The sequence below is a fragment of the Balaenoptera musculus genome, chromosome 5, assembly GCF_009873245.2.
Source record: "Balaenoptera musculus isolate JJ_BM4_2016_0621 chromosome 5, mBalMus1.pri.v3, whole genome shotgun sequence".
In the NCBI taxonomy this organism is placed as follows: domain Eukaryota; kingdom Metazoa; phylum Chordata; class Mammalia; order Artiodactyla; family Balaenopteridae; genus Balaenoptera; species Balaenoptera musculus.
This window is the reverse complement of record NC_045789.1, coordinates 46104649-46117570: the sequence shown is the minus strand read 5'-3', so window position 1 is coordinate 46117570 and position 12922 is coordinate 46104649. Positions and strand designations below refer to the sequence as shown.

General features: G+C 41.8%; 1 protein-coding gene across 3 annotated transcripts in view; it reads left to right on the top strand.

The window, feature by feature from the left end:
* Window positions 1–390: 390 nt before the first annotated feature.
* The window catches only part of ANXA3 (annexin A3), a 56145-nt gene continuing 43613 nt past the window's right edge, over window positions 391–12922 (top strand). Inside the window, exons 1-3 of one of the 3 annotated variants that reach the window (XM_036853454.1) lie at window positions 404–518; window positions 1037–1179; window positions 3759–3811. In XM_036853454.1, the coding sequence (XP_036709349.1) occupies window positions 3797–3811 (15 nt within the window). In that variant the 5' untranslated portion in view covers window positions 404–518; window positions 1037–1179; window positions 3759–3796. Of the gene's footprint in view, window positions 519–656; window positions 978–1036; window positions 1180–3758; window positions 3812–12922 lie in introns of those variants that run through there. The other 2 variants (XM_036853453.1, XM_036853455.1) reach the window with 2 other exon arrangements.

Below are 12922 nucleotides of genomic sequence, written 5' to 3'. Positions count from 1 at the left end.
TATCTGTGAAGAATTCAGAACAGTGCCCGGCACAAAGGAAATACTAGATAAGTGTTACGGACTGTTATTAAGTGTTTAGATGTTCGCCATCCCGTACCAGGCCCTGAGCTTCTTGGCAGTGGGGACTGTCTGATCGCTGAATCCACAACGCCTAGAACAAAACAAGCTTGCACTAAATCTGAAGAAAAGCTTAATGTAAGTGAAGGAGAAGTGAAAATCGATGACATGGGTTTCACCGTGAGGATGATGCGAGACGAGGGCGGCAGAGTTTTAGAGACGCCGAGGGCGAAGGGCCGAAGGCGCGCCTGCGCGGAACTGGCGCCCGGACGGCCGCGGGGCGCGGCTTCGCTTTCCCAGCCTGCGGTGGCGATCAGGTGGACTCGGGAGGCGGTGGAGGGGCGGGAGGAAGGGGCGCGGTCCCGGTCACGGGCGGGAGCGAGCGCGGAGCAGCGGAGCCCGGGGCGCACTCCCTCGCTGGCCGCTCTTCCGCACGCCCGTTCCCGGGGCCCGCGCTCCAGGTAAGTTCAGCCTCCCCGCGCGTCGCCGGGAGCCTCGCCCGCCACCCCGGCTGCCCCGCGGCTCGGAGCCAGGGTCGCGCCTCGGCCGGTTCCCCCGCGAGCGCAGCGCGGCCCCGGGTCAGCGCTGGGCTGGCACCCACGCCGCGTACCGACCCGGCTGCGTGGTGCAGGGCCTCGGCGGGCTGAGGAAGCTGAGGCCCCGGGCAGCAAAACTGTCTGCCCTGGGAGGGTCACCCAGTTCTGCTCAGGGCGGGGCGCAAGCTGTCCCGGCGCCCTCGACCCTTGGCTTTCCGTCACAGCTAGCCGCGCAGGGATACAGTTTGCCATCTTGGCTCCCCCGACCCTCGGGTCTTGGGAACAGAAAAAAAGTGGGGAGTCGGAACGGTTCTCCCGGTCCCTGGCGTCGTAAGAGGGCTGGCTCCACGCTCTGTTCTGAGGACTTGAAGCCCACCCATCCTTGTGAGCACGTCCCTCCTCTTCACTTAGGCAATTTACTTTATTTCACTTAATTTTTTTAGGAGGTAAAAGAAAAGTGTATTTACATATTGGGCGTTGCGAGTCCGAGCAGTTTGCTTTTCCATGAAAAGACTCACCTTTTTCTTTGATTGCAAGAGTCTGATTCACTGGACATGAATCATTCCCCTGGCATTTGAGTCAGCAGGTAGGGGATCTGAGTACTTGTTTGCAAGTGACCATATATAGGAAATTGTGGTTTCTGCTGGGTCAAGGAGCTTCTGGGTCAAGGAGGTTTTGGGTCGCTGGAGGCCCCTCGGGCTGCTGATAAGAAGGTTGTAACACGGCCCGGCTAAATTATTTCCAAGGATTTGTGTTCTACACAGTCAGTCAGACTCTGTCCTCTGCCAGAGCTACATTTACAACTTTCTATGAAAATTGTAACTCATAAAAACATTGCTCTGCAAAGATATCGCCATTGGATTTCATGAAGGCAGAAAACTTCAAACTGACGAGAAAGGGAATTCAAAGATGTAAAGAAAACCAGAGGCTTGTTCCCAGAGCCGCGTGGTTCTGTAGAGACATTGGTTGAAATATAGGGACCGAGGAGGAAGTAAAGGAAATGATGTAAACGCTGTAATCTCTTTCAGAAAAGGATGTTTAAGGTTCTGTTGTTAGGTCATTTAGCCTCCACAGTGGAGTAATTTTTCACTTCTTAAAACTGAAATCAGGGGCTTCCCTGATGGCGCAGTGGTTGAGAATCTGCCTGCCAATGCAGGGGACACGGGTTCGAGCCCTGGTCTGGGAAGATCCCACATGCCGCGGAGCAACTGGGCCCGTCAGCCACAACTACTGAGCCTGCGCGTCTGGAGCCTGTGCTCCGCAACAAGAGAGGCCGCGATAATGAGAGGCCCGCGCACCGCGATGAAGAGTGGCCCCCACTTGCCGCAGCTAGAGAAAGCCCTCGCACAGAAACGAAGACCCAACACACAGCCAAAAAAATAATAAATAAATAAATTTAAAAAAAAAACAAAAAACTGAAATCAGTAGTAAATGTTTGTAATTTACAAATTATACTGAATCAACACATACTGAGCATTAGCCTTGACAGTGTATGGGCGGGGCACTTGGGTAAGGCAGAGGCTTGGGGGTTAAATGTATCCCCTTGGACTGTGACTGCCTAGGTTCCGTAGAGGGACACGTACTCGCTGTGAGACGGAACGTTATAGTACAGTCGGCCCTCCGTAGCCGCGGGTTTCAAAGTCGAACCGCAGTTGGTGGAATCAGCCGATGCAGAACCCGCGGGTAAAGAGAGCCGACTGTACTGTGCCTTTGTATATAGGGACCTTGAGCATCTGAGGATTTGGGTAAACGCGGGGCAAGATGGAGGAGGGGGCCTGGAACCGTGGATGCTGAGAGATCGACTGTACCTCTCTGCGCCCCAACTTCTTCATTTGCAAAGTGGAGATGTTCTTAATGATACCCAGCTCCCCTGGATTATTGTGAGGCTGATATCATTCATTCATTCAATAACCATTTTTTTTTAGTACTTTCTGTGCCTCAGTGAACAAACTTGACAAAAATCTCCAGCCTTTTGGAATTGACCTTATAATGTTTCTTAATTTTTTTTAATTTTTATTTATTTATTGGCCAAGCTGCGCAGCTTGTGGGATCTTAGTTCCCCAGCCAGGGGTTGAACCCGCCCGGCAGTGAAAGTGCGGAGTCCTAACCACTGGGCCGACAGGGAATTCCCTACTGTGTTTTTTTTATATTACCTGCAACATAGTAAGAACTCAAAACATTAGCTGATGTGATTACACATATTATTTCATTTAGTGCCAGCAACAGCCGTCCTCTCCCCTTTTTACAGATGAGGAAACTGAGGCTCAATGAAATTGTGTCTAGCTTTAAGAGGCAAAACCAGAACTAATGATATTTTATATCTGCTGTATATTTAGAGGGATGTAGCCGTTAGCTCTTGTAACTAGAAAGCTGACTGCCCTCCCCTACAGAAAGCCTGAGAAAATCAAGTCTCTAGAAATATTTAAATTCCAGAGACTAATAGTGTCATTTCCTATTGAACATTGCTCTGAGGCTATCACTGAATTTTTAGAATATTTTGTTCCCAGTAAGGGTGGGAACAACTTTATTTCTAAGCCAGTCCTGGAGATTTGCCAGCATGTTTGAATGATGTCTACATATGAAAGTGTGTCTGGGTTCCCAACCAGGCATCCATCAAAGAATTGCCCTTTTTCACCTATGGACCCTACCAAGGACTGGACCTTCCTCAAAGAGCAGGCATGTCTGTTTATAACAGGCTGTAGACTTGAAGCCTTGTAAAATGTAAATGAAGATTCACAAACACAAGGGATCAAACTGAAGCCAGCTGAAAACTGGGGGAGGGGGACAAGTTTTTGTTGTTCCCTATGATGGTAGTTAAAAGAAGTCAACAATCATTGTAGTTCTCCTGGATGTTAAATGAGTCAAAAATTGGCTTCCAGGAAACATATTTGCAAACCTCTTATGTACAGAGACTTTTTTTCTCTCTTGTTTTGAGCCCTTCACAGGTCTAGCACAGTTCCTTGTAGATAGATAGTTGGTGTTCGGTGATGTTTGTTGAGCAAATGCAGTACTTGATGTTAGAGAAACATCCTCTTCCTGAGGTGGTCTCTCTTTGAATGTTGACTTCTGTTTTCTGGATTAGAGATAAAGGGTTAGGCTGAGATTATTGTGTTCTGAATCCCAGATTTATACTGTTCATACTTTTTTTTTTTTTCCTTTTAATAGGTTAGTGTGATCTCAACTCAAGAGAAAGGTGGGATATCATGGCATCTATCTGGGTAAGTAAGAATCAAGCCTTCATAGCACAGTAACTTATCTGAGTCAAATCAAAATACAGAAAGTCAAAATATTAAGAACAAATTTTATAAGTTGATAAAAGGTTTATGTGAAAAAATTAACATGCCCCAAAAGCTAGAGGATGTCTAAAAATAAGAAAATATTAAAATTTATTGTAAAGGTACATAGTTAAAATAATTTGTACTGACACCAAAGCAGGGAGGTCAATAATAGAGAATAAATTATGTGATTTGGGAATTTATTATAAGAAAAAGACATTTCATATCAGAGAGGAGAAGATGGCTTATTCAATAAATGATGTTAGGAAAACTTCTCGCTGTTTGAGGGAAAAAGTAAATCTGTATTCCTTCTCCCTTCTTACATGAAACTAAATTTCAGATGGATAAAATACCGTAATGAAAAAGACAAAATATGGTTGAATTTAAAAAATAATCTTGGAGTGGGGAAGGCAGTTACAACTAAGATACAAACCGAAAGCCTAAAAGAAAAATATTGATCTATTGAACTAAATACAAATTTATAATTTATGATAGCAAACAGTATATTAGTGGAGTCAGAAGACAACCCACAGGAAAAAGTATTTGCAGCACATTTGACAAGAGACTCATTTCAGTAACATAAAAATAACTTGACTACATCAATAAGAAAAATGAACTCGATGGAAAAATTTGTGAAGGACATGAATAGGATACGAAAAGAATTATAAATGTCCAACAAACATATGAAAAGGTGCTATACCTTACTGGGAAATAAAGAAATGTAAATAACACAATGAGAAATCATTTCTATCTAAGTATTGGTCAAGGTGAAAAAAAATGTAAGAAGACCAGTGTTGCAGAGGATGTGGGCAAGACGGGCACTCGCATACTCTGTTCATAGGAGAGTAAAGTTGGCACTTTTTGGGGATGGTATTTTGGCCATATCTATCAGTGTTTAAATGCTCACCCTGTGTAACCCAGTAGTTCCACTTCTGGGTATTTATCATATAGATACACTTGCATAAGGTTGAAGAAATAAAGGCTGATGGGCATTCATTTGTACTAATGAAAATACACAGAATAAATGGCCATCCATGGGTTATGATATTTCTCAATTGTAACTTATAGCCATTTTTATGTAATCATTTAAAAAATGAGAAAAAGTGAGTCCACTGTCTATGTATTGACAAAAGAAAATGTCCAGGGTTATATTAATCAATAAAAAAAAAAAAAATCCAGTTACAGAATAGTACATACAGAGTGATTCTGTTTTAGAGAAAGAAAAAAGAAAAGAAAAAAATAGACACATAAGGACTGTATTACATGAAAACTTTCTGGAAAGGTGGAACTATGAGCAGGGGCGCTTTCATTTTCAATGCATCACCTTCTGTGCTCTGATTCTTTTTAAAAAATTTTTTTTCTTTTTTTTTTGGGCCATTCACGCGGCCTGTGGGATCTTAGTTCCCCAACCAGGGATCGAACCCGTGCCCCCTGCATTTGGAAGCCCAGATTCTTAACCACTGGACCACCAGGGAAGTCCCTCTGATTTTTTTTAATGATGAAAATACATTATATTTTATAAGCGAGGGTCAGAGAGGCTTCAAGAGTAACCCGTATGGAGACATGAGCAGGCCTTGTTATGCACAGTGTCGGTAGATGTGCTATTGTGAGGCTTTGCTTGGTCCCAGATTATTTTCTGTCACTGGCCAGTAGGCTGATCTCCCCCTTTCCAGGTCTGAAATTCCTGCTGCTATTATGGATATCTAGTAGAGTCAGATGAAAAAAAATTTCATCTCTCCAAAAAATTAGTCTCCCTCTAGCCCTTGTCCATTAGTGAATCGACATGGAATTAGTTGTTCGGGCTCTCCAGCTGACACCTTCAAAGTTATGGCACATTTCTGAAGGGCTGGGAGAGACCCAGGTGAGTGTGAGAGAGGGTGTATTTGTTTCCTACTGCTTCCATAAGCAATCACCACACATTTAGCAACTTAAAACAATACCCCTTTATTATGTCCACAAGTTCTATATGTTAGAGCCCAAAATGGGTCTCATAGCGCTAAGATCAAGGAGTTGGCAGGGCTGCATTCCATTCTGAGACTTTGGGAAGAATCCACCTCTGAGCTTATTTAGGTTGTCGGCAAAATTTAGTTCCTTTCAGTTGTGAGACTGAGTGCCTTGCTGGCTGTCAGTGGGGGCTATCCTTATCTCCTGGAGACCATTGCCAGTCCTTGTGTGTGGCCCCCTACATCTCAGAACCGCAGCGGTGCATGGAATCCTTCTCACGCTTGCAGTCTCTCTAGCTTGCCCTTCTGGGACATCTCTCTTCTGCCGTCCTCCACTTCCTCCAGCTGGAGACGGTTCTCTGCTGTTAAGTGCTCACATTATTAGATTGGGCCCACCCGGGTAATCCAGGATAATTTCCCTATTTTAAGGTTTGGAACCTTCATTGCATCCTCAAAGTCCCTTTAGTCATGTAACGTAACACATTCACCGGGTCCAAGGATTACCGTGTGGACATTTTATTTGGGAGCCATTATTCTGCCCACCACAAGGGGATGGTAGCATTGGGCATCAGGCAGCAGGAAAGAAGGGACGGGAATAGACGAGAAAAGGGAAGCTGTGCTGTGGGCAGGAGGGGAGATTGGGGGGGCTTGAGTGAAGAAAGAGGCCCTAGCCAGAGAGGGGCTCCTACTGCCTCGCTTTTTCTTGCCTATTTTCCTCCTGTCTCAAATTAAAGAACTAACATTTATGAGTGAGATATCTGAGAGCAAATATTAAAAACAACTCAGAGCTACTATGGAAAACAGTATGGTGCTTCCTCAACAAATTAAAAATAGAATTACCATATGATCCAGCAATCCCATTTCTGGATAACTATCCTAAGAATTGAAAGCAGGATCTTGAAGAGACATTTGCACACTTGTGTTCATAGCAGCATTATTCACAATAGCTAAAAGCTGGAAGCAACCCAAGTGTCCGTTGATGGATGAATAGATAAACAAAATGTGGGGTATGCATACTGTGGAATATTTAGCCTTTAAAAGGAAGGAAATTCTGACATATGTTGCAACATAGATGAACCCTGAGGGCATTATGCTAAGAGAAATAAGCCAGTAATAAGAAAACAAAATACTGTATGATTCCGTTTATATGAGGTATCTGAAGTAGTCAAATTCATAGAAGCAGACAACAGAATTGTAGTTGCCAGGGTCTGGGGGGAGGGGGAAAGGGGGATTTGTTGCTTAATGGATATAGAGTTCTAGTTCCATACAATGAAAAAGTCAAGTTCTGGAGATCTGTTTTACAACAATGTGAATATTCTCACCACTACTGAACTGTACACTTAAAAATGTTTAAAGTGGTAAATTTTATGTTACATTTTTTTTAAACCACAATTTAAAAAACTCTCAGATTTCTGTAAATACTCTTATCACTGTTTTATCTGTTCTCTTTTTCCCTCTTAACACAAAAGCACATACACACCCAAACACAAATGAGCAATCAGTCCATGCTTTTCTACAACACGGTTGATCGTTTGTGTTTACCAGTGTATGGTGAATTTATTAGAGTGATATGATCAAGAGGGAAGATTTCGGTTGCGATTTCAGTACATTACTGTTGGAGATGAAAGATTAGCTGGTTTCCTAAGTCTGTATATTCTATCTAGGAGTGTTGAAACCCTCCCATTGTTTCAGATGTTGCATTACTATTTCCTTTGTTAAAATTTTTGAATATGGTAGCCACACTTTTCGAAAGTTTGCATTACATAACTTTGCTTTTATGAAAGATCTGTGTTAGTACAGGCACACATTGGAGACATTGCAGTTTGGTTCCAGACCGCTGCAATAAAACGAGTATCGCAATAAAGTCGCATGAATTTTTTGGTTTCCCAGTGCATATAAAAGTTATGTTTTGGAAACCATGAAACTCCTAGAAGAAAACATTGGCAGAACACTCTTTGACATGAATTGTAGCAGTATTTCTTGGATCTGTCTCCTAAAGCAAAGGAAGTAAAAACAAAAATAAATAAATGGGACCTAATTAGACTTAAAGTTTTTGCATAGCAAAGGAAACCATTGACAAAATGAAAAGGCGACCTACTGAATGCGAGGAAATATTTGCTAATGATATGACCGATAAGGAGTTAATATCCAAAATATATCAACAACTCATACAACTCAACATCAAAAAAGCAAACAACCCAATTAAAATGTGGGCAGAAGACCTGAATAGACATTTTCCCAAAGAAGACAGGCAGATAGCCACTGGACACATGAAAAGATGCTCAACATCGTTAGTCATCAGAGAAATGCAAATTAAAACCACAATGAGATATCCTCACACCTGTCAGAGCGGCTGTTATCAAAAAGAACACTCATAACAAATGTCGGTGAAGATGTGGAGAAAAGGGAACCCTCCTACACTGTTGGTGGGAATGTAAATTGGTGTAGCCACTATGGAGAACAGTATGGAGGTTTCTCAAAAAACTAAAAGTAGTTTAGTTTTGACCATATGACCCAGCAATTCCACTCCTGGATATATATCCAAGAAAACCCAAAAACACTAATTTGAAAAGATACATGCAGCCCAATGTTCATAGAAGCATTATTTACAATTGCCAAGATATGGAAACAACCTAAGCCATCAACAGAACAGATGAATGGATAAAGATGTGGTGTGTGTGTGTGTGTGTCGTATATATAAATATATATACGACACACACACACATACATACATACAATGGAATACTACTCAGCCATAAAAAGAATGAAATTGTGCTATTTGCAGCAACATGGATGGACTTGGAGGGCATTATACTGTGTGAAATGTCAGACAGAGACAAATAATGTATGATATCACATATGTTGAATCAAAAAATTCAACAAACTTGTAAATATAACAAAAGAGAAGGAGAGTCATAAATATAGAGAACAAACTAGTGGTTACCAGTAGGGGGTGCAATATAAGGGTAGGGCAGTAAAGAGGTACAAACTGTTAAGTATAAAATAAACTATAAGGATATATTGTACAACATGGGGAATATAGCTGATAAAAAAGTTATGTTAACACTATACTGTAGTCTGTTGTGTAGAATAGCATTGTCTAAAGAAACAATGTACATACTTTAATTTAAAAATGCTTTACTGATAAAAAATGCTAACCGTCATCTGAGCCTTTAGTGAGTTGTAATCTTTTTGCAGTAGTAACATCAAAGATCACTGCACACAGATCACCATAACAAATATAGTAATAATGAAAAAGTTTGAAATATTGCTGGAATTACCAAAATACGACACAGAGACACGAAATGAGCAAATGCTGTTGGAAGAATGCCGCTGATAGACTTGCTTGATGTAGGGTTGTCACAAACCTTCAGTTTGTAAAAACACAATATCTGCAAAGCAAAATGAAGTGCAATAAAGACATGATATGCCTGCACCTGTTTTTGGTAACTGAAAGAAATCCAAAGAGGATTTTTGCTTTTATGCCATCAATGTATTAATGTAGGTCTTTCTTAAAACTGAAGTGGCATAAAATGAACTTTTGAAAATCTGGGGATACCCTTGGCTTTACACCATTTCAGCTTATGGAAGGTTTCATAGAGATGGTCTGCATTAAGATAACGGGGGAAACCTGTGTATCTCTGTTCAGGCTTGGCTTCTACTACTTCACCCCTGATGAGAGGGCCTGGTATCTTATCAGTTTGTACTCTTTGAACTCAAGGTCTTTGTCAAATGTTGCCTTTACATCTATAGCAAGCACTCAGGCAACACACAAATGAGAATGTCTTGGAACATTTTTATTAAGATACCATAGCAGTATTTTTCCTATGTGTGCCTTCTACAAGGCTGGCTTTCTCATAGGAATACTCTGAGCTCTTTGCTCCTTGGTCAATTCCTAACTTACTTTTACAGAATAATAATGAATGCAACAACTATTTGAACCCTCAAATTAATATTTTTATTATGCTACTAAAATTTTTCAACATTAGCTCATAAATCACTATCACCATCATGAACTGTTGTAACATCCGAACTAACTATACACTCTCCCTTCCCCATTCCAAATGCTAATTTGCAAAATGAGGAAGGGGAATATAGAAAGACTCTGGAACCAAGGGATAAAAGAAACTTTATGAAAATATAACTTCCTGTAAACATGAAGGAGTTCATCCAAAGGGTAGCTAAACAATGAAAGCAGCGTGTACCTAGTGCAATGGGCTCTACCGGAGCAGAAAGAAGACCATCCAGCCACAACCCCAGTTCTACTTTTCATGACTCTCTAATTGATTAAAAGGCAAACTCTTGAATAGGACCTTGAGCAAATTACTTAGTCTCTTGCTATGTCTGTTTCCTCATCTGTAAAATAAGTGTAATAACAGTACCTACATCATCTAGGCTTTGAAAGCGTTAAACCAGTTCATGGGAAATGCGTGAACAGTACCTGGCATGCAGTGAGCACTCAGTAGATGTTGTAATCATTATCATTTCGGTATATTGGCTTTTTTCTAAAAACATATTCCTTGATAATTAATATCCCTGCAACTGTTTTAGTGAAGAAGCTTCTGCCTGTTTCCTGGGCCTGGTTTTAGTACAAATCAACAGCATCCTCTCCCCATTGGAATGATTCTCTCAGAGCATCTGAAACCAATGGATTTTCCCCAAATAGATGTTTTCTGACCATGCCTATTTTTAGTATTTTCTTACATTTATATATATATATATAAAATATAAAAAAATATATATATATATAATATGACTATTTTTTAGAGGAGTTTTAGGTTCACAGCAAAGTTAAGAGGAGGGTGCAGAGGTTCCCCGTGTGCCCTCTGTCTCCCACACGTGCATGGCCTCCCCCATTGTCAACATCCCCCACCAGAGGGGTTCATTTGTTGCAATTGATGAACCTACATTGGCACATCTTTATCACCCAAAGTCCGTAGTTTACATTACAGTTCACTCTTGGTGTTGTACATTCTGTGGGTTTGGATGCTTATATATATTTAAAGATAACGCTCTGTTCTCACTCCCAGTGGGTGGACCGCAGTACAGTTCTGGCACTCCCTAGGACTAGCATCAGACTCCACAGGTTTAAGGGCTCAAGCCTCACTTCAGACACCAGCGGCAAGCCTCAGAGCCACCTGCTGTTCTGACCCAGGGGCTATAAATTAGGAGGTTTCCATGACCTTGATCAGTAAGTCTCTAGAACACCTCATAGAATTCACTGAAAGTGCTGTACTTAGAATTACAGTTTTATTATAAAACCTACACATAGAGCAAACTCTGGAAAGGCCCTGGATGCAGAGCTTCCAAGCCCTCTCCCTGTGGGGTCAGGGCACCTCACCTTTCCTGCATATCAGTGTGCTCACCGGCCAGGGAGCTTCTCTGAGCCTCGGCATCCAGAGCTTTTACTGGAGTTTCATTGCGTAGCCGTGACTGATTAAGTCACTGGCCACGATTGAACTCGGTCTCCAGTCCCCTTGCGTTCCCAAAGTGCCAACCCTCTAATCACATGGCTGGGTCTTTTTAGTAACCAGCCTGATGCTACAGCTATCTCATGGCCCACCATGACTCACCTTATTAGCACAGTAAAGACACTCCCATCTCTCAGTAAATTCCAGTGGTTTTTGAAGCTCTGTGGCTGGAACCCAGGACAAAGATCAGATATATCTTTATTATACCATACATATATAACTCACATCAAGGCGGCATAGAGTTTTCAAAACGTCATATTCCTGTATTTTTTACTAAAAGGCTATCAACACTAAGGTACTGGTTATCTTAGGCTGATTGGAAGCTCTGATTGGAAGTTACATCTTTAATCACAAGTGAGACTGGGGGAAATGAGTTAATGTTTTGTAATAGATACAGATTGGCAGGCAGGGTCACTCAAAACATGGGATCCATGAAGAAATACAAAAAGGGATGCTTGATGGTGGAAAGTTTGGGGAAGGTTTATCTAAGGTGGAAACTTGCTAATAGGAGAAGCTACCCCATCATAATATGTCCTTGGTGAGAATTGGAGAGCACAGCTTCCCTTCCCCACCCCATCCTTCCTCTCTTTCCTGGGAACAAGATTGGTGTAGTTTGACACATGAGGATACAATGTTCCCATTTCTGCAGTGTAACCCAGAGGAAGGACACCAGTGGTAGGGCTCCCAGGAAAGGTGCAGTGTGCTAATGTGGAGGGAATTTTGGGAAGGCAGTGCCTTTCAAATTCTGCCCCATGGATGACATCAGCCCCATGCATTGGATGTTTTTGGTACTGGGTACAAAGCATTCATAAGAGCCCCATCCACTTTCATATTTCTTGGTTTGGTGGGACATCCAACTAGACCTTTCTTTCCTGGTTTGTTTGCTCTTCCCGACCATGCAAATTTAAACCATGTATGGAGAAGACACCTGTGTTACATGCATGTGGAGGTGCTGAATTTCTTCTGTGGTCTCCCTCCTGTCTACTGCATCTCAGGGCTGGATGATCTGACTTATAACTATTTTCATGGAAATGGACTTTTCACATCCCAAGCAGTATAGGTATCAGGCCTGATTAGGTACTTTCGACATGATTGTAATTTCCTATTTGGTGTGTGTTTCAAACCACGGTTCCTGAAGCTTCTTTAGGTAAATACTGGCACTCAGAGAGTTTCACAAATGGTCCTCTGCAGGAAGTTAATGAAAAACAGGTTAGACCTGGATCTCAAATCAAAACATTTAGAGCTTTGTTTTAGGACAAACCCTGGAAAGAAATACTAGGGTTACAATCTGAGTGAATACAATCTGAGTGAAAAGAGAGAGGCTTCCTGGGAATGAACGGAATGAACATTAACGGGCTGCTCTTTGCCACTCCCTGACCCAAGCTTAACCATCAAGGAGGGAGGGTCCCTCTTTTATATTTAATTATAATAAAAAGTGTAATTTGACAATCTAACTTGTTGCTGTTGAAAACGTTATAGATTGAGAGCAAGGAATGTGAAGGGGAGAAGGTATCATTTGACTCTCTTGAAAGTCTATTTTTTTTTTTGGTGGATGCAAAGCAGTTAGAAAACATAAGTATTTTAGAGTACTGAGTAATAAGATTAATACAGAGGTCTCACATGAATTAAGAGAGTAAGTC